We start from the raw sequence: 27,731 nt of genomic DNA, 5'->3' as shown, positions 1-27,731 counted from the left end.
TCGCCAAGTCCTGCCACCGTGAAATCATTTCTTCTCAGTATACATGAGAATACATAGTTAATATAACAGAGATGGCATGGCTTTCTGAGTTGACCCGAGAAGATCTGGATCAAATGGCAAATATCAGAAAGTTATGTGGGTCCTATTCCTGGATGAATTGTCTCCCTTGAGTTGTGTGTGTGTACAGAAGGTGTAGACATCTTGACATGACAGACAGGAGATATACAGTAACCATAATAAAGCATTGTCAACATGTATATTTTCAATGCTGCCTGATAACTCTGGAGATGAGCTTGATGTGAACAGTGTACTACCCTTACTTGTTGTTCTTACCTGTTGGTCATTGTGGCCCTCAATTGTCTTACCTGTAGGTCATTGTGGCCCTCCATTGTCTTACCTGTAGGTCATTGTGGCCCTCCATTGTCTTACCTGTAGGTCATTGTGTCCACTATCTTACCTGTTGGTCATTGTGTCCCTCCATTGTCTTACCTGTTGGTCATTGTGTTCCTCCATTGTCTTACCTGTTGGCCATTGTGTCCTTCCATTGTCTTACCTGTTGGTCATTGTGTCCCTCCATTGTCTTACCTGTTGGTCATTGTGTCCCAATATTGTCTTACCTGTAGGGCATTGTGTCCTTCCATTGTCTTACCTGTTGGTCATTGTGTCCCTCCATTGTCTTATCTGTTGGTCATTGTGTCCCTCCATTGTCTTACCTGTAGGGCATTGTGTCCTTCCATTGTCTTACCTGTCCGTCATTGTGTCCCTCCATTGTCTTACCTGTTGGTCATTGTGTTCCTCCATTGTCTTACCTGTTGGTCATTGTGTCCCTCCATTGTCTTACCTGTTGGTCATTGTGTCCATTATCTTACCTGTTGGTCACTGTGTCCCTCCATTGTCTTACCTGTTGGCCATTGTGTCCCTCCATTGTCTTAACTGTTGGTCATTGTGGCCCTCCATTGTCTTACCTGTTGGTCATTGTGTCCCTCCATTGTCTTACCTGTTGGTCATTGTGGCCCTCCATTGTCTTACCTGTTGGTCATTGTGGCCCACCATTGTCTTACCTGTTGGTCATTGTGTCCCTCCATTGTCTTACCTGTTGGTCATTGTGTCCACTATCTTACCTGTTGGTCATTGTGTCCCTCCATTGTCTTACCTGTTGGTCATTGTGGCCCTCCATTGTCTTACCTGTAGGTCATTGTGTCCCTCCATTGTCTTACCTGTTGGTCATTGTGTCCACTATCTTACCTGTAGGTCATTGTGTCCCTCCATTGTCTTACCTGTTGGCCATTGTGTCCTTCCATTGTCTTACCTGTTGGTCATTGTGTCCCTCCATTGTCTTACCTGTTGGTCATTGTGTCCCTCCATTGTCTTACCTGTAGGTCATTGTGTCCTTCCATTGTCTTACCTGTTGGTCATTGTGTCCCTCCATTGTCTTACCTGTTGGTCATTGTGTCCCTCCATTGTCTTACCTGTAGGTCATTGTGTCCTTCCATTGTCTTACCTGTTGGTCATTGTGTCCCTCCATTGTCTTACCTGTTGATCATTGTGTCCCTCCATTGTCTTACCTGTTGGTCATTGTGTCCTTTCATTGTCTAAACCGTTGGTCATTGTGTTCCTCCATTGCTTTACCTGTTGGTCATTGTGTCCCTCCATTGTCTTACCTGTTGGTCATTGTGTTCCTCCATTGTTTTACCTGTTGGTCATTGTGTCCCTCCATTGTCTTACCTGTTGGTCATTGTGTTCCTCCATTGTCTTACCTGTTGGTCATTGTGTCCCTCCTTTGTCTTACCTGTTGGTCATTGTGTCCTTCCATTGTCTTACCTGTTGGTCATTGTGTTCCTCCATTGTCTTACCTGTTGGTCATTGTGTCCCTCCATTGTCTTACCTGTTGGTCATTGTGTCCTTCCATTGTCTTACCTGTTGGGCATTGTGTCCCTCCATTGTCTCACGTGGCATTATCACACTGTATCAGGATCAAGTGTGGTCTTGTTTACAGGTACTTGACAATCTCACATCCTCCTCATGCTGATCAGATAACAAACGTATCTCTTCATGCCAAGTAAATTATTCATCAACACCACACTCTTCCACAGAGCTCTGCCACTTGACCAGCCCTTGATGGCTGCATATCATTGTTACAGTTCACCCTTTAGCCCCGGGCGGCGTCAGTGTCACAACTCCTTGAACCAGTCGGGGTCATACTGTGATTGTCCTGACAATGACACGAACAGGTTGCCACAAACATATAAGTTGTATTAGTGTGTGTGTCTGTATCTGTGTTTGTGTGCACGTGTCTGGACTAATGCCATGACCTAGCTGAACATGTCTACCCTACTCAGACACAGACTCTGAGCCAAACCACCCTTGTTTTATCCTATTGATGACGAGCACCAGGCAACAAGGACCATCTTATAATGTCTTTTGCTGTGACACAGCAATGGGATCGAACCCCCACCAACCTTCTGCTTTCCGAGCAGAGGCTGTGTCCACTAGACCACGGGTGATGTGATGATGATGAGATGAATGTAGCTTGCTGTCTCCTCATCTGAGTTGTTTGTAGCACACAACCCTGTTGGTGGCTGCTGTACTGAGCAGTCTCCTTAGCCTGTCTCACAGTCCCTGCACCATGTTATTTTCCCTTCCACCCAGCTCGTACTGTAATGCAAAAGCTCTAAATGAAGCAAGTCTAGATTTTCCTCAGGTTCTGATTTTCCCATCTCACTGGGGCTCCTTTTCAATTAAATTTTCAGAGACTAAGCATGAGTCTTCAGTGTCCTGTGCTGCAGATGCTGTTGTACAGAGCATACTCCTGTTGGCCTTAACAGTATAATAAGTGTTGTGCTCAGACGTAAAGCTGTGCTCCGTGTTAGAATAGGTCCTCAGCAATCCATGCTTGCCTTAAGAGGCGACTAACGGGATTGGGTGGTCAGGCTCACTTACTTGGTTGATATATTTCATTGTATCCCGATTGCGTGGATCGATGGGCATGATGTCTCTCCCTGTCCCTCCATGTCCCTCCCTGTCTCTCCCTGTCCCTCCCTGTCTCTCCCTGTCCCTCCCTGTCCCTCCCTGTCTCTCCCTGTCTCTCCCTGTCCCTCCCTGTCCCGCCCTGTCTCTCCCTGTCCCTCCATGTCCCTCCCTGTCCTGCCCTGTCCCGCCCTGTCTCTCCCTGTCCTGCCCTGTCCTGCCCTGTCCCTCCATGTCCCTCCCTGTCTCTCCCTGTCCCGCCCTGTCCCTCCCTGTCCCGCCCTGTCCCTCCCTGTCCCTCCCTGTCCTGCCCTGTCTCTCCCTGTCCCGCCCTGTCCCTCCATGTCCCTCCCTGTCCTGCCCTGTCCCGCCCTGTCTCACCCTGTCCCTCTCTGTCCTCCCTGTCCCGCCCTGTCTCTCCCTGTCCTGCCCTGTCCCCCCCTGTCCCTCCCTGTCCTGCCCTGTCTCTCCCTGTCCCGCCCTGTCCCCCCCTGTCCCTCCCTGTCCTGCCCTGTCTCTCCCTGTCCCGCCCTGTCCCTCCCTGTCCCTCCCTGTCCCGCCCTGTCCCTCCCTGTCCCTCCCTGTCCCGCCCTGTCTCTCCCTGTCCTGCCCTGTCTCTCCCTGTCCCGCCCTGTCCTGCCCTGTCCCTCCCTGTCCCTCCCTGTCCCTCCCTGTCCCGCCGTGTCTCTCCCTGTCTCTCTCTGTCCTCCCTGTCCCTCCCTGTCCCTCCCTGTCCTGCCCTGTCTCTCCCTGTCCCGCCCTGTCCCTCCCTGTCCCTCCCTGTCCCGCCCTGTCCCTCCCTGTCCCTCCCTGTCCCTCCCTGTCCTGCCCTGTCTCTCCCTGTCCCGCCCTGTCCCTCCCTGTCCCTCCCTGTCCCGCCCTTTCCCTCCATGTCCCTCCCTGTCCTGCCCTGTCTCTCCCTGTCCCTCCCTGTCCCTCCCTGTCTCTCCCTGTCTCTCCCTGTCCTGCCCTGTCCCCCCCTGTCCCTCCCTGTCCTGCCCTGTCTCTCCCTGTCCCGCCCTGTCCCTCCCTGTCCCTCCCTGTCCTGCCCTGTCTCTCCCTGTCCCGCCCTGTCCCTCCCTGTCCCTCCCTGTCCCGCCCTGTCCCTCCCTGTCCCTCCCTGTCCCTCCCTGTCCCGCCCTGTCTCTCCCTGTCCTGCCCTGTCCCGCCGTGTCTCTCCCTGTCTCTCTCTGTCCTCCCTGTCCCTCCCTGTCCCTCCCTGTCCTGCCCTGTCTCTCCCTGTCCCGCCCTGTCCCTCCCTGTCCCTCCCTGTCCCGCCCTGTCCCTCCCTGTCCCTCCCTGTCCCTCCCTGTCCTGCCCTGTCTCTCCCTGTCCCGCCCTGTCCCTCCCTGTCTCTCCCTGTCCCGCCCTGTCCCTCCATGTCCCTCCCTGTCCTGCCCTGTCTCTCCCTGTCCCTCCCTGTCCCTCCCTGTCCCTCCCTGTCCCGCCCTGTCTCTCCCTGTCCTGCCCTGTCCCCCCCTGTCCCTCCCTGTCCTGCCCTGTCTCTCCCTGTCCCGCCCTGTCCCTCCCTGTCCCTCCCTGTCCTGCCCTGTCTCTCCCTGTCCCGCCCTGTCCCTCCCTGTCCCTCCCTGTCCCGCCCTGTCCCTCCCTGTCCCTCCCTGTCCCTCCCTGTCTCTCCCTGTCCCGCCCTGTCCTGCCCTGTCTCTCCCTGTCCCTCCCTGTCCCGCCCTGTCCCTCCCTGTCCCTCCCTGTCCCTCCCTGTCTCTCCCTGTCCCTCCCTGTCCCGCCCTGTCCCTCCCTGTCCCTCCCTGTCCCGCCCTGTCTCTCCCTGTCCCTCCATGTCCCTCCCTGTCCCTCCCTGTCTCTCCCTGTCTCTCCCTGTCCCTCCCTGTCTCTCCCTGTCCCTCCCTGTCCCGCCCTGTCTCTCCCTGTCCCTCCCTGTCCCTCCCTGTCCCTCCCTGTCTCTCCCTGTCTCTCCCTGTCTCTCCCTGTCCCTCCATGTCCCTCCCTGTCCCTCCCTGTCTCTCCCTGTCCCGCCATGTCCCTCCCTGTCCCTCCCTGTCCCGCCCTGTCTCTCCCTGTCCCTCCCTGTCCTGCCCTGTCCCTCCATGTCCCTCCCTGTCCCGCCCTGTCCCGCCCTGTCTCTCCCTGTCCTGCCCTGTCTCTCCCTGTCCCGCCCTGTCCCGCCCTGTCTCTCCCTGTCCTGCCCTGTCCCTCCATGTCCCTCCCTGTCTCTCCCTGTCCCGCCCTGTCCCTCCATGTCCCGCCCTGTCCCTCCCTGTCCCTCCCTGTCCTGCCCTGTCTCTCCCTGTCCTGCCCTGTCCCTCCATGTCCCGCCCTGTCCCTCCCTGTCCCTCCATGTCCCTCCCTGTCTCTCCCTGTCCCGCCCTGTCCCTCCATGTCTCTCCCTGTCCTGCCCTGTCTCTCCCTGTCCCTCCATGTCCCTCCCTGTCTCTCCCTGTCCCTCCATGTCCCGCCCTGTCCCGCCCTGTCTCTCCCTGTCCCGCCCTGTCTCTCCCTGTCCTGCCCTGTCCCTCCATGTCCCTCCCTGTCTCTCCCTGTCCTGCCCTGTCCCTCCATGTCCCTCCCTGTCTCTCCCTGTCCCGCCCTGTCCCTCCCTGTCCCTCCCTGTCCCTCCATGTCCCTCCCTGTCCCGCCCTGTCTCTCCCTGTCCCTCCATGTCCCTCCCTGTCCCTCCCTGTCCCTCCATGTCCCTCCCTGTCCCTCCATGTCCCGCCCTGTCCCTCCCTGTCCCTCCCTGTCCTGCCCTGTCTCTCCCTGTCCTGCCCTGTCCCTCCCTGTCCCTCCATGTCCCTCCCTGTCTCTCCCTGTCCCTCCCTGTCCTGCCCTGTCTCTCCCTGTCCCTCCATGTCTCTCCCTGTCCCTCCATGTCTCTCCCTGTCCTGCCCTGTCTCTCCCTGTCCCTCCATGTCCCTCCCTGTCTCTCCCTGTCCCTCCATGTCCCGCCCTGTCCCGCCCTGTCCCTCCATGTCCCTCCCTGTCTCTCCCTGTCCCTCCATGTCCCTCCCTGTCTCTCCCTGTCCCTCCCTGTCTCTCCCTGTCCCTCCATGTCCCTCCCTGTCTCTCCCTGTCCCTCCCTGTCTCTCCCTGTCCCTCCATGTCCCGCCCTGTCCCGCCCTGTCTCTCCCTGTCCCTCCATGTCTCTCCCTGTCCCTCCATGTCTCTCCCTGTCCTGCCCTGTCTCTCCCTGTCCCTCCATGTCTCTCCCTGTCCTTCCATGTCTCTCCCTGTCCCGCCCTGTCTCTCCCTGTCCCTCCATGTCTCTCCCTGTCCCTCCATGTCTCTCCCTGTCCTGCCCTGTCTCTCCCTGTCCCTCCATGTCCCTCCCTGTCTCTCCCTGTCCCTCCATGTCCCGCCCTGTCCCGCCCTGTCCCTCCATGTCCCTCCCTGTCTCTCCCTGTCCCTCCATGTCCCTCCCTGTCTCTCCCTGTCCCTCCATGTCCCGCCCTGTCCCGCCCTGTCCCTCCATGTCCCGCCCTGTCCTGCCCTGTCTCTCCCTGTCCCTCCATGTCTCTCCCTGTCCCTCCATGTCTCTCCCTGTCCTGCCCTGTCTCTCCCTGTCCCTCCATGTCCCTCCCTGTCTCTCCCTGTCCCTCCATGTCCCGCCCTGTCCCGCCCTGTCCCTCCATGTCCCTCCCTGTCTCTCCCTGTCCCTCCATGTCCCTCCCTGTCTCTCCCTGTCCCTCCATGTCCCGCCCTGTCCCGCCCTGTCCCTCCATGTCCCTCCCTGTCTCTCCCTGTCCCTCCATGTCCCTCCCTGTCTCTCCCTGTCCCTCCATGTCCCGCCCTGTCCCGCCCTGTCCCTCCATGTCCCGCCCTGTCCCTCCATGTCCTGCCCTGTCTCTCCCTGTCCCTCCATGTCCCTCCCTGTCTCTCCCTGTCTCTCCCTGTCTCTCCCTGTCCTGCCCTGTCCCTCCATGTCCCTCCCTGTCTCTCCCTGTCCCGCCTTGTCCCTCCCTGTCCCTCCCTGTCCCTCCATGTCCCTCCCTGTCCCTCCCTGTCCTGCCCTGTCTCTCCCTGTCCCTCCATGTCTCTCCCTGTCCCTCCATGTCTCTCCCTGTCCTGCCCTGTCTCTCCCTGTCCCTCCATGTCTCTCCCTGTCCCTCCATGTCCCGCCCTGTCCCGCCCTGTCTCTCCCTGTCCTGCCCTGTCCCTCCATGTCCCTCCCTGTCTCTCCCTGTCCCTCCATGTCCCTCCCTGTCCCTCCCTGTCCCTCCATGTCCCTCCCTGTCCCTCCATGTCCCGCCCTGTCCCTCCCTGTCCCTCCCTGTCCTGCCCTGTCTCTCCCTGTCCTGCCCTGTCCCTCCCTGTCCCTCCATGTCCCTCCCTGTCTCTCCCTGTCCCTCCCTGTCCTGCCCTGTCCCTCCATGTCCCTCCCTGTCTCTCCCTGTCCCTCCCTGTCTCTCCCTGTCCCGCCCTGTCTCTCCCTGTCCCTCCCTGTCCCTCCCTGTCTCTCCCTGTCCCTCCCTGTCCCTCCCTGTCCCTCCCTGTCCCTCCAGTCCTGTGTTAAGCAGGAAGTGGCTGTAATAGTCCCAGTCCTTATACTCATTACTGTTGTGTAGATAGCCAAGCCCAGACATTTCACTCTACTCATTTACAGATAAGCTTCTTAACAGTGCAGGGTTATTTTTAACCAAACCTATGAAGTATGTTGAAAGCTTCCGCTGTCTCACAGTGGCATAAATCAATCCTAAAAAACAACCTCAGTAGTTTACATCTAGTGTGAGGTGACTTGACAATACAATCATATTTAATCCAGTATCGTTAAAAAACTATTTCCCCAACCTGTACATGAGGGCCTGGCTTTGTATCGTGTGTGTTGTCAGTGCCAGGGAACAGCTTAGTGAAGAATCTGCCGGAGACTTTGGACATGGGCTTTCCTTGGAATTTGCCTGATATAGAAAACAGAGTTATAAAATGTTGGTGAGTGCAGTCACTGATAGTGTGAGATAAGGCTTCGTATCTCCCTACCTGTGTGGACCTGCCTGTCAGTGCTGTAGCATGGAGCAGCTCCAACCTCGGCCACCATGGATCTGAGTGTGTACACCTGGCAGAAGATTCTAGTGGATAGCGGGTGTATGTAGACCAATGGCTATTTTGAAACTGTCATTTTCATCTTATGACCTATATTTTTTCTACTAATCCCAGTTTTGTAACATTACTTCTCAAACCACATTACGTATGAAGTCAGAATATTGTGTGAGAAATGTTAGGATGATTAAATACTTCTCACAAACTTTATTTATCCATGGCTGCCATAGCGGCCATATTGAAAATGTTATTATTTCCATTTGTCAGTTGTAGTGTTCATGTAGGTACAATGTACTTTTACAAGCAGTAAGTCTGGCATGTGTGTAACACTGTTTATAATGGGGATTTTCTTTTATTCTTACTGAATCTTTACTCTGCAACTATGCTCCCTGTAATGATTTAATGACTCACAGTATCCCAATCATATGTAACATAGTAGCAACATAAAAATCATAGTTTGGTCTCTTTTGCAAACATATTTTGGTCATTTGTTTAAGTCTTGTTCTGTAAATACATGGTAAATACATGGTAATTACATAGAGAATCTCACCCACATGTCTTTTGGTATATCATCCAACATCATTCTTCCACCTTTTTCAGTTTGCAGACAGTATTAAGCATTGTCTTAAGCCCCTATTACACTATCAAAAGCTTTTATCAAAAACTTGGTCAAAGTCCATTTTGACCAAGTTTTTGAATGTGTAACATGTTTTTTGGTGGACTTTGATGGAATAGAAACCGATCCTATTTCTATTGATCAAAGTTTGATGATGTTGATTTTATTTAACCAATCAAAATGCAAGCAGCATTTACCCCTTTTCAACCGAAAGTGCATAGAGTCAAGTCGAGCCCACTATTTTGGACTGATGAGATGTTGGAAGAATTAATTGATTTGGTTCAAGAACGAGCAGCCATTCTCGGGACCAAATATGCCTTTGCCTCCCCGACGCTGCCGTCACATCATGGCAATACACAAAAAACATATGACAACAGCAAAACATTCTTCGTCAGTAGCATCCATCTTGGCAAGATAATTCCCACCAATACTTTGACAGCCTGTCAAAAACTTTGATAAGTGTAAGCAGCTCAACTTGGACCAAGACCAAGAAAACTTGGTCAAAGTTTTCTATAAGAAATAAAAACAATGATGTCACAATGGTCTGCAAAGCATTGTGATGCAATTTCATTGCAGCAATATCTACAATGTAGGTATCGCTTGATCTCACCCAAGCATATCTCCTGTGGGAGCCAGTTAGGGACTATAAACGGTAAACACATGGTAAACACATGGTAAACACCATAAACACCATGAACACCTTTTATGCACCATGAACCATTCAGTCCACCATAAGTGATGCTACATGTTCAAAAGCATTCCCTCGGGTACCACCTACTTGATGGAGACGTTAGTAGGTCTCTTGTAGCACAAGTAGACAACATAAGTGTATGTGTGTATGTGTGTGCCATATTTAAAATGCCATTTTGTCTTCATTAAACAGGGATTTACTTTTCCTGCTATCCTGCTACTGCTTGGACATATTGATCAAACTTACAATAATGGAAGATTTTCATACCCTACCTACAGATTTTGAAGGTGTTTGATCATCCAGACCTAAAGTTACAAAGCAGTGACCTCCAAGGGTCCAGTAGACTTAACTGATGTGATTGGCTGGGGTCAGCTTGTGTGATGTGTCATATAACCAGGTTACAGGAACTGCCCTGACACCACCACTACTTCCTGGTGGTGGGGAGGGGGGAGGGGGGCATCAGGGTACACAGATTACGCAGGGAAGATAAGCTGGTCATGGAAGATAAGCTGGTCACGACGGGGTTATAGATATCATAAACTGCAGCTCCTCCTCAGCACAAGCCCGCCACCATGCTCCTGGCCTGTAATAATCTCTATCATTAGGCAGACTTCTGTCAGGAACCCAGCCACAGATGATCACCAAATGGGAGAACTGAGATATGTTCATTATTTTGCTATTCCGATAATTGGTTCCCAGCCTCTGTCGGGCCATTGATCTATACTTATCACTGAAGCCCCCATTCCAGCTTCTATTTGACCTCAAGTGTGGTGTAACACTAGGATTTATTAAATGTATGAGTACACCTGGACTGAGAATTCACTTGACTCAACCCAGTCTAGTGCTGGTTCGCAGATCAATACTTTGAGAGTTGGGGCTATTACCTGCTCTGCACATGTACCGTGTGGGCCGCTCTGATAAGAACTATACCGACAGTTATGAGGTCTGTGCCACTCTAGAATTAAGCCAATGACAACATCTTTAGAACAAAATCTGACCATCGTCCTGAGCTTGATCTACCACCATCTTCCCTTGTTGAGAAGACCCCTCTGACCCCTGACCCCGCAACCCATCTCTTTGCCCTCCCCTCAACCCCCGACCCCGCCTACCCCTGTCCCACCTCCCCAGATCCAATGTAGAGAGTTAGGCAACAGGTGTCAATTACCCCAAAACAGTGATAGCCAATTAATCTTAATAATTAATCAGCTTTAATGAATCAATTAACAAGACTATTTATGAGGCACTTCCTATATTGTACCAGCCAACAGACAGCCAACAATACAGGGTCGACATAAGTTGGGGCTGGCAAACAGGTCACTCCAGGTCATGTATTCCAGGCTGTGAGGTGCAGTGTCTCGCTTCATGTGCCCTCTATGTTATCAAAAGCATGTCTGAAAACACTCCTCTAATGTGTGCTGTGAAAGTTTAAATCAAGTATGTCTTTTGTGAGTGACTTTAAATAGATTTTATTTTTCTGCCAAAAGAATGATATCATTTGTAGAGTTCTTCGTCAAGCATGTCTAGTATACATGAATGAATTCACTTCCTCGGGGCTTGTGGTGTTAACATAGACAACAGAAAAAATAGAATGAATGCAGAGTGAGTGTAGGAAATATGGATGCTGACTTCAACTGTATGAGGTGAAACAAACAAGGGAGATATCATCTCGTGAAGCATGGCTGTTGACAACCATGAGTTAGTCAGCACATAGTTAACAGGTAGATGAACTCTTCAACTTATAGAGATTTCCTATTTTGCACCTGACGGATAGCTTCTTGTCGATTTCAGCAAACACATTGTCAGCCGTCCCCAACACAGTCAGGTACGTGACTTTCTTTCTGGCTACTGAAAACTAACAAGTTTTAAGTTGTTGTCTTCTGGACCAGTATATCTCAGCCTCCATGTCAGAAATTGAGGTTGTGTGTGTGTGTGTGTGTGTGTGTGTGTGTGTGTGTGTCTGCCTGTGTGTCTGTCTGCCTGTGTGTGTGTGTGTGTCTGTCTGTGTGTGTGTGTGTGTGTCTGTCTGTGTGTCTGTCTGTCTGCCTCTGTATGTGTGTGTGTGTGTGTCTGTCTGTCTGTGTGTCTGTCTGTCTGCCTCTGTGTGTGTGTGTGTCTGTCTGTGTGTGTGTCTGTCTGCCTGTGTGTGTGTGTGTGTGTGTGTGTGTGTGTGTGTGTGTGTGTGTGTGTGTGTGTGTGTGTGTGTGTGTGTGTGTGTGTGTGTGTGTGTGTAAGACTGACTATTGTGGCGAGGTTGACGATGTAGGTGACATTTGGGAGCGTGTTCCTGATGGATTTCTTGTACAGGTATGACTATGTCCAAGTCTGTACTACCGGGAGGATATCTTCACACCTCTGCTATATTTGGAAGTCCTGTTTGACCAAAATGTAAAACATTCATTTGGAAATATTACATTTTGTTAACGTCGAAGTTATGAATGTCCATTTCACTGTTTATTTCCTATACCAAGGCAATAGTGATTGTTTCATTGTTTCAAGAATTTCAATAACTGATATCTTAAAAATGAATTCTTGATATTCAAAAGTATCATTTTTTAATCAAATAACTAAATTCATTTCTAAATTATTTCTTGTAATTGATAATCAATTTTCAAGTCTAACATTGTAGCTATTTAATGACATCTAACCATCTGATTTGTGATATTTCATACTTTTTTAATAGCAAAGTCATAATAAATTGCCAACACAAATGCTTGATTTCACCTAAACAACATGGATACTATTTTGCTATGAACCTGTGTCCTATTTCAGTGCGACTACAGCGGCCCCGCTTGATCCCCGGCTGGCCAGTCTGAAAGCTGCCGGTAACTACGGATGGACAAGCTTCAACTCGGAGGTCTCCGGCCAGACCAGCGGCTCCAGTGCCAACAGGTAGACCAGGCTGCCTCATTTACTGTTTGTTGAAAGGCCCACTGAGTAGTAACATTGCAAGTAGAAGACGTATCCCTCCCTGTGTCGTCAGGTCGAACCCCACAGCTGAGGTCAGACAAGACACTATTCCTAAACAGAGCCAAACACTATACCTGTACTGAACAAAGCACTATACCTGTAGTGAACAAAACACTATACCTGTACTGAACAAAACACTATACCTGTACTGAACAAAACACTATACTTGTACTGAACAAAGCACTATACCTGTAATGAACAAAACACTATACCTGTACTGAACAAAACACTATACCTGTACTGAACAAAACACTATACCTGTACTGAACAAAACACTATACCTGTACTGAACAAAACACTATACTTGTACTGAACAAAGCACTATACCTGTAATGAACAAAACACTATACCTGTACTGAACAAAACACTATACCTGTACTGAACAAAACACTATACCTGTACTGAACAAAACACTCTACCTGTACTGAACATAACACTCTACCTGTACTGAACAAAACACTATACTTGTACTGAACAAAACACTATACCTGTACTGAACATAACACTATACCTGTACTGAACAAAACACTATACTTGTACTGAACAAAGCACTATACTTGTACTGAACAAAACACTATACCTTTACTGAACAAAACACTATACTTGTACTGAACAAAGCACTATACCTGTAATGAACAAAACACTATACCTGTACTGAACAAAACACTATACCTGTACTGAACAAAACACTATACCTGTACTGAACAAAACACTATACTTGTACTGAACAAAACACTATACTTGTACTGAACAAAACACTATACTTGTACTGAACAAAACACTATACTTGTACTGAACAAAACACTATACCTGTACTGAACAAAACACTATACCTGTACTGAACAAAACACTATACCTGTACTGAACAAAACACTATACCTGTACTGAACAAAACACTATACCTGTACTGAACAAAACACTATACTTGTACTGAACATAACACTATACCTGTACTGAACAAAACACTATACTTGTACTGAACATAACACTCTACCTGTACTGAACATAACACTATACTTGTACTGAACATAACACTATACTTGTACGGAACAAAACACTATACTTGTACTGAACAAAACACTATACCTGTACTGAACATAACACTATACTTGTACTGAACAAAACACTATACCTGTACTGAACATAACACTATACCTGTACTGAACAAAACACTATACTTGTACTGAACAAAACACTATACTTGTACTGAACAAAACACTATACTTGTACTGAACAAAACACTATACCTGTACTGAACAAAACACTATACCTGTACTGAACAAAACACTATACCTGTACTGAACAAAACACTATACTTGTACTGAACAAAACACTATACTTGTACTGAACAAAACACTATACTTGTACTGAACAAAACACTATACTTGTACTGAACAAAACACTATACCTGTACTGAACAAAACACTATACCTGTACTGAACAAAACACTATACCTGTACTGAACAAAACACTATACCTGTACTGAACAAAACACTATACCTGTACTGAACAAAACACTATACTTGTACTGAACATAACACTATACCTGTACTGAACAAAACACTATACCTTTACTGAACATAACACTCTACCTGTACTGAACATAACACTATACTTGTACTGAACATAACACTATACTTGTACGGAACAAAACACTATACTTGTACTGAACAAAACACTATACCTGTACTGAACATAACACTATACTTGTACTGAACAAAACACTATACCTGTACTGAACATAACACTATACCTGTACTGAACAAAACACTATACTTGTACGGAACAAAACACTATACTTGTACTGAACAAAACACTATACTTGTACTGAACAAAACACTATACCTGTACTGAACATAACACTATACCTTTACTGAACAAAACACTATACTTGTACGGAACAAAACACTATACTTGTACTGAACATAACACTATACTTGTACTGAACAAAACACTATACTTGTACTGAACAAAACACTATACTTGTACTGAACAAAACACTATACTTGTACTGAACATAACACTATACTTGTACGGAACAAAACACTATACCTGTACTGAACATAACACTATACTTGTACGGAACAAAACACTATACTTGTACTGAACAAAACACTATACTTGTACTGAACAAAACACTATACCTGTACTGAACAAAACACTATACTTGTACGGAACAAAACACTATACTTGTACTGAACAAAACACTATACTTGTACTGAACAAAACACTATACCTGTACTGAACATAACACTATACTTGTACGGAACAAAACACTATACTTGTACTGAACAAAACACTATACTTGTACTGAACAAAACACTATACCTGTACTGAACAAAACACTATACTTGTACGGAACAAAACACTATACTTGTACGGAACAAAACACTATACTTGTACTGAACAAAACACTATACCTTTACTGAACATAACACTCTACCTTTACTGAACATAACACTATACCTGTACTGAACAAAACACTATACTTGTACTGAACAAAACACTATACTTGTACTGAACAAAACACTATACTTGTACGGAACAAAACACTATACTTGTACTGAACAAAACACTATACCTTTACTGAACATAACACTCTACCTGTACTGAACATAACACTATACCTGTACTGAACAAAACACTATACCTGTACTGAACAAAACACTATACTTGTACTGATCAAAACACTATACTTGTACTGAACAAAACACTATACTTGTACGGAACAAAACACTATACCTGTACGGAACAAAACACTATACTTGTACTGAACGAAACACTATACCTTTACTGAACATAACACTCTACCTGTACTGAACATAACACTCTACCTGTACTGAACATAACACTATACCTGTACTGAACAAAACACTATACCTGTACTGAACAAAACACTATACTTGTACTGAACAAAACACTATACTTGTACGGAACAAAACACTGTACCTTTACTGAACATAACACTCTACTTGTACGGAACAAAACACTATACCTGTACTGAACAAAACACTATACTTGTACTGAACATAACACTATACTTGTACTGAACAAAACACTATACTTGTACTGAACAAAACACTATACTTGTACTGAACAAAACACTATACTTGTACGGAACAAAACACTATACTTGTACTGAACAAAACACTATACTTGTACTGAACAAAACACTATACCTTTACTGAACATAACACTCTACCTGTACTGAACATAACACTATACCTGTACTGAACAAAACACTATACCTGTACTGAACATAACACTATACCTGTACTGAACAAAACACTATACCTGTACTGAACATAACACTATACCTGTACTGAACAAAACACTATACTTGTACTGAACAAAACACTATACCTTTACTGAACATAACACTCTACCTGTACTGAACATAACACTATACCTGTACTGAACAAAACACTATACCTGTACTGAACATAACACTATACCTGTACTGAACAAAACACTATACCTGTACTGAACATAACACTATACTTGTACTGAACATAACACTATACTTGTACTGAACAAAACACTATACCTGTACTGAACATAACACTATACCTGTACTGAACAAAACACTATACTTGTACGGAACATAACACTATTCCTGTACTGAACATAACACTATACTTGTACTGAACATAACACTATACCTGTCCTGAACAAAACACTATACCTGTACTGAACATAACACTATACCTGTACTGAACAAAACACTATACCTGTACTGAACATAACACTATACCTGTACTGAACAAAACACTATACTTGTACTGAACATAACACTATACCTGTACTGAACATAACACTATACCTGTACTGAACATAACACTATACCTGTACTGAACAAAACACTATTCCAGTAATGAGCAAATCACTATTCAAGTTATGAGCAAATCAGTATTCCAGTCATGAGTAAATCACTATTCCTGTCATGAGTAAATCACTATTCCTGTCATGAGTAAATCACTATTCCTGTTATGAGCAAATCAGTATTCCTGTTATGAACAACTCACTATTCCTGTCCTTGTGATGGAAGTGATAGAAGTTGCTGATTTTCGCACATGAGCGAGTTTGATTGACAGGTAGATTGTGAGACAGGTGAGAACTCAGTGTTCCTGGTGTTGACACAGGGCAGCATGTGTGCAGACAGCAGCCCCCCACAAACAATAGCCTCCTAGGGCTGTGATGTAATGTTTTCAGAGGCAATGATGAGGACACCCCCAGGCAGATGGGAAACCTGTTTGAGGGGTCAGCCAGGTAGCCCCGTTACCTGCCTGCTGTTGCACTGCAATTCCCTGCCTGGTGCAGAACAAACACTGTCTGATACATGGAGGTACGATCTGTCACATGGAGATACGCTCTCTGTCTGATACAAGGAGGTACGATCTGTCACATGGAGATACGCTCTCTGTCTGATACAAGGAGGTATGATCTGTGACGTGGAGGTTGGTCTCCGTCTGATACAAGGAGGTATGATCTGTCACATGGAGGTTGGTCTCAGTCTGATACAAGGAGGTACGATCTGTCACACTGAGGTACGGTCTCTGCCTGATACAAGGAGGTACGATCTGTCACATGGAGGTTGGTCTCTGTCTGATACAAGGAGGTACGATCTGTCACATGGAGGTTGGTCTCTGTCTGATACAAGGAGGTACGATCTGTCACATGGAGGTTGGTGTCTGTCTGATACTAGGAGGTACGATCTGTCACACTGAGGTACGATCTCAGTCTGAAACAAGGAGGTACGATCTGTCACACTGAGGTACGGTCTCTGTCTGATACAAGGAGGTACGATCTGTCACATGGAGGTTGGTCTCTGTCTGATACAAGGAGGTACGATCTGTCACATGGAGGTTGGTCTCCGTCTGATACAAGGAGGTACAATCTGTCACATTGAGGTACGGTCTCTGTCTGATACAAGGAGGTATGATCTGTGACATGGAGGTTGGTCTCCGTCTGATACAAGGAGGTATGATCTGTCACATGGAGGTTGGTCTCAGTCTGATACAAGGAGGTACGATCTGTCACACTGAGGTACGGTCTCTGCCTGATACAAGGAGGTACGATCTGTCACATGGAGGTTGGTCTCTGTCTGATACAAGGAGGTACGATCTGTCACATGGAGGTTGGTCTCTGTCTGATACAAGGAGGAACGATCTGTGACATGAGTGAGTGAGTTGGGTTTAACGCCGCTTTTAACACTATTCCAGTTATATCGCGGCGTGTCAGCTTAATGTGGGAAGAAAGCCCGAAGTGATGCAGGTCTCAGACGTTTACCACTTCAGTGAAACCCACGGGCACAGGTATGGTGCTGACAAACCTAGAAACATAATCGGAGTGAACCGGGATTCGAACCCACAATCATAGGATTCTGTCGTGTCCAGGGGACGCAACTCTGCACAGTGAATCGCGGCACCTTAGACAAATGGGCCACCCGTGGCCCCCAGTGACATGAAGGTACGATCTGTCACACGGAGGTATGATCCCTGTCTGATACAAGGAGGTACAATCTCTGTCGGATACAAGGAGGTTCTTGGTGTGTAAGGTGGGAGTTAATGTAGAATGATTCTCATTATCAATGTAATGTTTACACATGATTAGTCAGCTGATCCAAGCGACCTGGGCCCCATGCCACAAAGCGTTCTTAGCGCTACGACTGTCACAAGTCGGTGTTAAAGTATTGAAATTCCGATCACCTTAGCGCTACGACTGTCATAAGTCAGTGTTAAAGTATTGGAATTTCGATCACCTTAGCGCTATGACTGTCATAAGTCAGTGTTTAAGTATTGAAATTACGATCACCTTAGCGCTTTGACTGTCACAAGTCGGTGTTAAAGTATTGGAATTACGATCACCTTAGCGCTACGACTGTCACAAGTCAGTGTTAAAGTATTGGAATTATGTTCACCTAAGCGCTACGACTGTCACAAGTCTGTTAAAGTATTGGAATTATGATCACCGTAGCGCTATTACTTTCATAAGTCAGTGTTAAAGTATTGGAATTACGATCACCTTAGCGCTATGACTGTCATAAGTCAGTGTTAAAGTATGGGAATTAAGATCACTTTAGCGCTACGACTGTCATAAGTCAGTGTTAAAGTATTGAAATTACGATCACCTTAGTACTACGACTGTCATAAGTCAGTGTTAAAGTATTGGAATTACGATCACCTTAGCGCTAAGACTGTCATAAGTCAGTGTTAAAGTATGGGAATTACGATCACCTTAGTGCTACGACTGTCATAACTCAATGTTAAAGTATGTGAATTAAGATCACCTTAGCGCTACGATCACTATGTGGAACAAGGTCCTGGTTGTAAGCTGGAAGTTTATGTTGAATGATTCTCATAGATGGTTTTGTGTTTGCAGTCTCGACATTTTACTGTCTCAACGTAATGTGGATCCAGAGCAGATGTTGAGAAGTCTTGGTTTCGGTTTCGCCCATGAGCAGGAGACGCCGATGCTGCGAGTGCCGGTACGCTTCATGCAGAAGTCTCATGCCAGCGGCATCAACATCGCTGACTTCCTCACCGAGTACCCCGAGCTCCAGCAAGTCATGATGAAGAAGTCAGGTCAGTTTGGTTCAGAATATTGTGCTGAAATGGATGATATGATTGACTGTCGTGTTCCAGCCTATTTTCCCCGGAAGCACTTCACCATGCTGATGGAAGATCGTACAATTGTCGGCATCGTCGACTTGAATGGAAATGAAGAAGACCCTGGTTTGACCTTGAGTAGGGATGGTGTAACGTTGGAGATCGAAGATGTTGACATCCTTGAGCACGAGCTGAAGACACCACAGAATGGGCCTATGTCACCTTTAGTCAAAGACTGTGCACTTGATGATGAAGATTACTTTGCTCAAACACGCCCCCAAAACTTGGACTTGTTAGAGCCTCCTTGTAAATCTGAGAGTGATTCGATCAGCATGTCATCTGGCTCCACCTCGTCCATGTCCCAAGATGCGTACCACTACTTCAACGTCATGCTGTCTCCTAATGAATCCCTCGTCTAAGTCCTGCTTCAAGCTTCTCCTCCATGTGTTGATATTTATGTCGGTATCTATAAGGTTAGTGAACACAGGCAGGAGGTCATGCCCACCTTTGAGCCATGGAGACAGATACCATCTCCTGACATTTCTCTGGTTAAGCTGGATGCAGTTACCTTGTGCACGAACTCACGTTGGTATAGATAGACGAGGAAGCTGATCTGGGCTGGAGTCACTTCCCCACGCTGCAGCACCTCCCAGGATAGCTGAAGTCTGCGTAGGCCAGCTGATTGGTTGGATACAGTAGTCACCTCTGGTTCCAGCAGATGAAGAATTGTTTATGCCTGATACCAAGACCAGGAACCGAGTCCCAGAACACAGGAATACATTTCTTGCAGACTCTTCCAGGTTGACCTTCAACACAAGGTCCCACTCTTTACGCATCTAGAGAAATACCTGTTGCCAAATACTCTGAATGTAAGAATAAGTTTTGGCCAAAATGTTTTCCCGCATCACTTGTTATGATTTATGTAGCTTTGTGATATTTTTTCACCCTGTTGACATGATTGCCATATTGTAGATTGCCGTAGCTAAGTTTGTGATATATTCCTGTTGACTTATTTTGTCCTCCATATTTGGATGGGGCTATTATATGCTGTTGAGTTTGTTATTAACTGTTGACACGAGATGATATTGCTGAACATGTTTTGGTCACCACGAGTAACTTCTATTTTACACCTGTTTTTTGCAGAGATGATAATTACTCTGAATATTTGGTTGTGTTTTTCTTGTGACAAATGATTCCATGATGAAACCTAGCTCAAGGGAGATAACTCCCACTCTTGTATCTCACCAGCATTTGCGACATGTCAGTAGAAATTGATAAGATCAGGAAATTAAGAGACTCTATTAATCTTTCAAGAACATGAAATCTTTTGTAAAACAATAATTTTATCATTCTGCCTGTTCTATTTTATTTGATTACTTCAACAAAGGGAACAGCATAACAAAGTTATGAAACCTCATCCTGATTTACTCATTTAGTTGAAAGAAATATGATGTAATGAAACTATTCATACTTGTGCAACTTGTTTTTTGTTAGAAGATCAAATGGGTTTTTATACATTTTAAAAATGAAAGCAGTGCTTGTTATGACAGACAGATTGATGCAACTGTTTTTTATTGACTAAATTAGAGAAGTACACACTGGGGAAGTATTTTACTGGTGCTTCCTTCACCTGTGCTGTCCGTGAGGGGGAACTTCACTCGCAGATCACTGTCCTGTTTATAAGTTATTTAATGCTGTGAATCAGTTTTTGTTGAAATGTTTGTTTTTCTCTGCAAATGACTGATGTTGCCACACAAGCATTGAGGAGTTCATGATTCCTTTGACATTTGGGAAAGGGTTTTGAGAATACAGTGTCCGGTATATATGTCTGCTTAGTGATTCTACAAACACCCTATAGCAACAGGGTTCATTATGTTGCAATTCTTACATGTTTGATGACATTTTATGCTGTCGTCGGAAATTAGGGTACTTGGTAGACTTGAGCTTGTTCGTCTGCTTGATGCTGATGATGTTCTACAACTGTTGTGAGGCATTGCAGGTCCTATGTGCCGTGATGGATGTCATTCACAGGTAGTTGTGGTGCTAAGATCGCTGTGTGCCATGTCACTCACAGGCTTACAGTAGTTGTGGCGCTAGGATCATTGTTTGCCGTGATGGATGTCACTCACTGGTAGTTGTGGCGCTAAGATTGCTTTGTGCCATGTCACTCACAGGCTTACAGTAGTTGTGGCGCTAAGATCGCTGTTTGCCGTGATGGATGTCACTCACTGGTAGTTGTGGCGCTAAGATCGCTGTGTGCCATGATGGATGTCACTCAAACAGACTTACACTAGTTGTAATGCTAAGATGGATGGATGTTACACACACAGGCTTACAGTAGTTGTGGCGCTAAGATTGGAATGGAGCTCTGGAAATAAACCAAACCAAGACAGGCAACATATCAGTGTGCGGAGAGTTCCTTAATGTCATCAGTGGTTTTTATATGGGACATATGCAAGTGGAAATTAATTTTTACTAATTGAAGTGGATGCTGTGTAGATTTCCCTGAAGTGTGCATACATTGGCCAGACAACTGCTTTGTTGTACAGCTCTTGAAAATAAACAACTTACAAAATATCTGATCTTAAAAATATTTTCTAAAACTTTAATACAGTGGAACCCTGTGAATGTGGATGGTGGTGTTTCAGGAGTCTGTATTGACAGTGTTGATTAACAAACCATTTTTCCTTCACTTCAAGGGGATTTCTTAAACAGGAATTGTCTGCAAAGTGGGGCTTCTGGATTTGTTGTGTCCAGATTATCAGGGTTTCTCTGTAGACAGTGCTATGCCCGAAGTGAGTGGTGGTGGTGGTGGTGGTGAAACCTTGTCTGAAGACACGGTTGAGTTGTCCCCATTCTACCATAATGTAATGATTATTTATTGGTGGTGTTTCATTATGTTAAATAAAAAACATTATTTTCAAAATAAAAGGCAATTCACTCATCAAGATCAGATGATTTGTTAACAATATTTCAGGTCTTTTTATCCACACATATTATAAATGTTATTTTCTAACATTCTTATACCTACCTATAGAAGCAGAGCACTGAAGTTCTGGAATAGGAGTGATGGGAGCTAAAGATAGGCAGGTGTAGTGTTGGGCCACGGTCCACAGATAGGCAGGTGTAGTGTTGGGCCATGGTCCACAGATAGGCAGGTGTAGCATCGGGCCATGGTCCACAGATAGGCAGGTGTAGAGTTTGGCCATGGTCCACAGATAGGCAGGTGTAGTGTTGGGCTGTGGTCCACAGATAGGCAGGTGTAGTGTTGGGCTGTGGTCCACAGATAGGCAGGTGTAGTGTTGGGCCGTGGTACACAGATAGGCAGATGTATTGTTTGGTGAAGTTATACAGATAGGCAGATGTAGTGTTGGGACAAGTTCTACAGATAGGCAATGTAGTGTTGGGACATGGTCCACAGATAGGCAGGTGTAGTGTTGGGCCATGGTCCACAGATAGGCAGGTGAAGTGTTGGGCCGTGGTCCACAGATAGGCAGGTGTAGTGTTGCGCTGTGGTACACAGATAGGCAGATGTATTGTTTGGTGAAGTTATACAGATAGGCAGATGTAGTGTTTGGTGAAGTTATACAGATAGGCAGATGTAGTGTTGGGACAAGTTCTACAGATAGGCAATGTAGTGTTGGGACATGGTCTACAGATAGGCAGGTGTAGTGTTGGGCCGTGGTCCACAGATAGGCAGGTGTAGTGTTGGGCCATGGTCCACAGATAGGCAGGTGTAGTGTTGGGCCATGGTCCACAGATAGGCAGGTGTAGTGTTGGGCCATGTTACAACAGTGTAGACTGACCCCCCTCTCCAGTAGTTGACTGCAGGACACCCAGCCAGGTAATGTGAGCATGTCCGCCTGTGTCTGTCTCCTCCAACAGCTGTACAGGAAACAAATACTGGTGACTTCAGCACGTTTTGAGTGGAGAATGTTACCTTGGTTACTTGTTACGCGCACAGAGACAAGGAACCAGCCATGTCGTTGCCAGGGTCAGTTAACCTGTCCGACAAATGCAGGAAGAACGGGGCGAACTATTGTTTTTTCCTATTTTTATTTTATTTGTTACATAAAAGAACATTTTGAGTAACACAATGTTAATGGTGACGACACATTTGTGGTTGGTTCCTTCAAAGTCATGCAGCACTGTCACATGTGTGTGTTGTTTGTAGTTCTGCACTCATGTTGAATTTCACCTTTTAGCATCCTTCAGTTTCCTCTGTATTAAAGTATCATACTTCCCTTTGTTAAATACCTTGGTCCCATCGGCCAGTATACTCACTTGAGTAGAGCCATCAACTTACAACAGAAGTTCTGTGGAAGGTGCTGATAATGGGAACGGTGGTGCCACTTCCAGAACAAAACAATACCTGAAGAGGTCCAGGGTATTTGTCATTATAGAATGGTATGTAGGATAAAAAAAGGACTTTCTCACAAAATGTTTGACTACTTTTATAAATTGTGGTCATTGTATCATAACCTTTTCACTATCTAATGTCATGTTATTTATTCTATTTTTCCCAGTTTAAGTTAAATTTAAAAAAAAAGATGCTTTAAGTAATGATTAATGTTGTGAGCTTCAGAAATGACAGGAAGCTCAGTGATAAGCTGATTGTTTGGTCAGTCTGGTCAGGTGGCCCAGTAGGCACAGTGTTGACCCTGCACCTCTTGGAGTCTGGTGTTTGTTTCCCTAGATAGGGCTGCCTGTGATCCCATGTGTTGTATTAAACTGTGGTCCTCACAAATAAATGTGTTGTTTCCTGATTTTGTATGTAGAACAATGTCTGTTTCATTTTGCCGCGTCTTCATGAAGCCTCGACTTGCCCTGGAATTGAATGACCTTGACCTTGACCTCTATCTCCCTCGTTAATGAATCTGTGTGCTGTTAGTGAACAGGTTTTGTTCATGACTCTGTAACAGTGAAGTAGAGTGACTAAATCTTTCTCTTTGACTTGCACAGTTACCCAACAGTCCTCGTGACAATGTTGGTTCATGCCTGGGTCGGTCTCAGTATGAAGACGTTCAGTGTGCATGGTCTTATTGTGCCTTTTCTTTGGATTTATTTTCTGTTTTGTTGATTTTTTGTCTGATTATTTGTTTTTTGCATGAATTCTTCCTATATTTGTACAAGAAAATGTATTTTCCATGCTAATGAAAGAAACCAGAAACCAGGTTTTCTACCCTAAGCACCCTCTTCAGATGCTCCGAAGTAAATCTCCACTGCTTAAAGTAATAAAAGAGTGTTGTTAATATAATATGAAGTTTTTCTCACAACAACATGTATGTCAAAAAGCATTTCTTTAATTACATAACAATATATAATAGAAGTTCTGCTATATATTAAGTTACAAATCTTATATGTTTTGGATGCCCTGGTATTTAACAGAGATGTGCTGTTTGCTGACTGTGTGGTGTTCTTGCAGGCAAATGGGGGTCTCTGTCCAAATCCATCTCAACGATGCTGGCCATGAAGTCGATCCTCGGTCACACCACAGCAGCGTCACCTCCCAGCAGCAGCAACAACGACATCACTGCCGCTGCTGAGTCAGGCCCTCCGGATGTGGAGTCTCCCCAGCATGTGATCCATCCTCGAATCCTGAGTGCAGAGAATCAACGTGCGCTGGCTAGTCAGGGGTATTATGACTGTAACGTTCCCCGAGTCGAGAGGAAAGATGTCAGACAGGGGATGACATCTGATGTTCACATGAGGAAACCGGTGCTGGATGCTGCAACTAGGAGGGAGCGTTTCCAGAAGACTAGAAGCACCAAACGATGGAGCATGGTGGAATCAACAGATGATGCCATAGAAAATGTGGACAATGGGGAAATGTGGATTTCCCGGAGCCTGGATGAGTCCAAGGGGAGGCACTCCGGCACTGACTTCAGTAGTTCCATGGACAGCTCCGACTCCCCAGCCAATGATTCCAGGACGTCCTCCATCAGTGAAAAGAGGCGGCTTTTTGAGGAGGAGATGATGAAGAGAAGTGGAGAAGATCTTGGTAGCATCAGCCGCAACAGGGAACATCAGGTGAATGTTCTGATGGATGACGATGACGAGGATGGGAACTATGTTGTGTCAGGGAGTCCATCCAAGCAAAGCACAATAGAGAAAGTGGCATCGGTGATTGAAGTTGACAGTGACAGAAATGATGTCAGGATCGTTGTTTCAGATACAGACCCGAGTGCTCGGGATGTTATTGATTCAGGGAGCGTCTTGCCCAAGTCAGTAAATGGCACTCATTCGTTACTGACTATTGTGAATGCACAGCTGGAGCGCTTGTCTGACTCTGGGTCAGATTACACCCTGGTGGAAAGTCCACGGCCTTCAATGGACGTGGAAGTCTCTCACCCTGTTCTCATGCAGACATTATCCAAAGATTCTGTGTTCGAAGAGTCAGATCGGACAGACAGAAGTGTTTCGGTCAGTTGTCAGACATCTTTCGATGGTCACAAACTGGATGAAAATGACAACTTTTCGTCAGCAAAGGTAATGTTGAGTGAGTGAGTGAGTGTGGTTTTACGACGCTTTAAGAATATTACAGCAATATCACAATGGGGGACACCAGAAATGGGCTTCACACATTGTACACATGTGGGGAATCGAACCCTGGTGTAATGTTGAAAGTTCTTTCAAAGTAAAATAGTCATGTGACTTGACATTATTTCGAACATATGTGTATATTTTGCCATATTGCTATCATGGATCAAGTGTTTGTGTTCATTGAATAGTGGACAGCGTTGACACGGTGGTGTAGCATGCCACAACTTGCTGTCAAGAGTTGTCTCCCTTAGCCTTCAGCATCTGTTGGGTTCGAATCCAAGCTCCATCTCCATCACCATCACCATCATGGTGTTGACTGTATCTGCAACATAGTCCCATACACGAGGGACTGGAGACCGCCTTCGTGGTCTAGTGGAAGAGTATCTGCCCGGAGAGCGGAAGGTCCGGGGTTTGATCCCCGGCCGCGTCATACCAAAAGACGTTAAAAGATGGTACTTGTTGTTACCCTGTTTGGCGCTCAGCATTAAGGGGCTAAAACAAGGACTGGTCGGCTCGGAGTCGGTATACTGTGTCTGAGTGGGGTATTCATGTTAAACTGTGGCATGGTATCTCAGTGAGCTAGCACTATAAATCGGCATCAGTCCGGACTAGTACAAGCAGCCACACAAACACACACACGTACATGCACGTTGCTATATAAGTGCAATAATCTTGGATGCGACGTTAAACCTCATTTCAAATCACCTCACCTAGGGACTGGATGCTCAGTCTAGTAGGATGAGGTTTAAGATTTCCATGCAAGGCGCATGACTGCCATCTACCTGCTTCATGATTGCTTCCCTACAACAAAGAATAAACGACCAGGACTGTCGTTTAGCTGAGACACTTTTTAAAATGACTGGTTCCTTCTATACAAGAATATACGTGGAACATGGCTAAAAGATGCTGATGAGGCGGTATCCAGCCCCTTGTATCGTGTTCTCATCAACAGAAGCAGTCATAGAATTTACCATAGAAACAGGATGAGTTACTCCTGTTGCTATGCAGGCTTGGTTTGTTAAGTTGGGTACGAGACTCATCCCGGCCATCTTTCTGTTTCAGGTGAAGTCTGTCATTGATGATGTGAAGCGCAGTCAGGATGGTAAGTCACTCAGTGCTTCTGTACTAAGCTACAAGCTCGTATTTTACCTCACTTGAGCTGATATTCATCTGCACTTGTCATCTCTAAAATCTCAGACGTTTTTATTTGATCCCAGACAAAGGCTGTGAACCTAATTCACTGATTTAACTCTCCACGGCAGCCATATTGCAAACATTATCTGTCCTGTCACACAGATATCTCCATAATTCCAAGCTTTGATGTCATGGTAGTGTACACTTTCAAACATGGGAAATATTTGTCCGTCCTCCAGATCTGACGAGGATGGGGAGTGTGCAGTCTGACAGCAGCGGGTTTGGTGACGCTGACAACACAGCTGACCTGCCTGCACCGGAAAATGATCGGGCCTGGGTACGTAGTTCACATCAGAGCAGTCACCATGGGGAGTACGAGTATTGGGGAGTACGAGTATTGGGGAGTACGAGTATTGGCCCCCAGCAGCCTATGCTGTTCGCATGAGGTGACTAGATGCATCAGATGCTCAGCATCTGTACTTTGTTGATAGCATGTCATCTTACCCTGACACTCACAATTTTGATCACCGGATTGTTTGTTCCAGAGTATTTTCCATCTGTGTCATGTACATGTAGCTGCAATATAGCTGAGTGAGGCATTAAACTAGCAACAAACTAACAAGGAACAAACAAACAAGCAGCATCAGAAAATGTAATTGGCAAAAATTCATAATTCTTTTAGGGAAAAGATATGACTTTAGGGATGTAATGATTCGTCAAATTTCAGTTGTACCACCACTGCAACAGTGAGAAAGCCATCATTCGGTGAAACACTGATATATATTTATGATTATGACAACAGTTTCTCAGTTCCATGAGCTTCTTGTCCTTAAATGCGGACAGTGTAACGATGTTTCATCACAATGTAACTATGTGTCACTACAGTGTAACGATGTTTCATCACAATGTAACTATGTGTCACTACAGTGTAACGATGTTTCATCACAATGTAACTATGTGTCACTACAGTGTAATGATGTTTCATCACAATGTAACTATGTGTCACTACAGTGTAACTATGTTTCATCACAATGTAACTATGTGTCACTACAGTGTAACTATGTTTCATCATAATGTAACTATGTGTCACTACAGTGTAACTATGTTTCATCACAATGTAACTATGTGTCACTACAGTGTAATGATGTTTCATCACAATGTAACTATGTGTCACTACAGTGTAACTATGTTT

General features: G+C 45.8%; 1 protein-coding gene across 3 annotated transcripts in view; it reads left to right on the top strand.

The window, feature by feature from the left end:
- The window catches only part of LOC139464067 (protein ITPRID2-like), an 80,298-nt gene that overhangs the window by 40,057 nt on the left and 12,510 nt on the right, over nt 1-27,731 (top strand). For 2 of the 3 annotated variants that reach the window (XM_071245616.1, XM_071245618.1), the window contains 6 exons: nt 11,076-11,109; nt 12,057-12,176; nt 18,636-18,838; nt 24,288-25,351; nt 26,468-26,507; nt 26,779-26,876. In XM_071245616.1, coding sequence (XP_071101717.1) covers nt 11,076-11,109; nt 12,057-12,176; nt 18,636-18,838; nt 24,288-25,351; nt 26,468-26,507; nt 26,779-26,876 — 1,559 coding nt within the window. Of the gene's footprint in view, nt 1-7,878; nt 8,026-11,075; nt 11,110-12,056; nt 12,177-18,635; nt 18,839-24,287; nt 25,352-26,467; nt 26,508-26,778; nt 26,877-27,731 lie in introns of those variants that run through there. The other variant, XM_071245617.1, reaches the window with a different exon arrangement.

This window comes from Haliotis cracherodii, unplaced genomic scaffold (assembly GCF_022045235.1).
Source record: "Haliotis cracherodii isolate W230 unplaced genomic scaffold, xgHalCrac1.p SCAF_16, whole genome shotgun sequence".
Lineage (NCBI taxonomy): Eukaryota > Metazoa > Mollusca > Gastropoda > Lepetellida > Haliotidae > Haliotis > Haliotis cracherodii.
The sequence above is the reverse complement of the archived record's forward strand: the minus strand, read 5'-3'. Positions and strand labels throughout refer to the sequence as shown.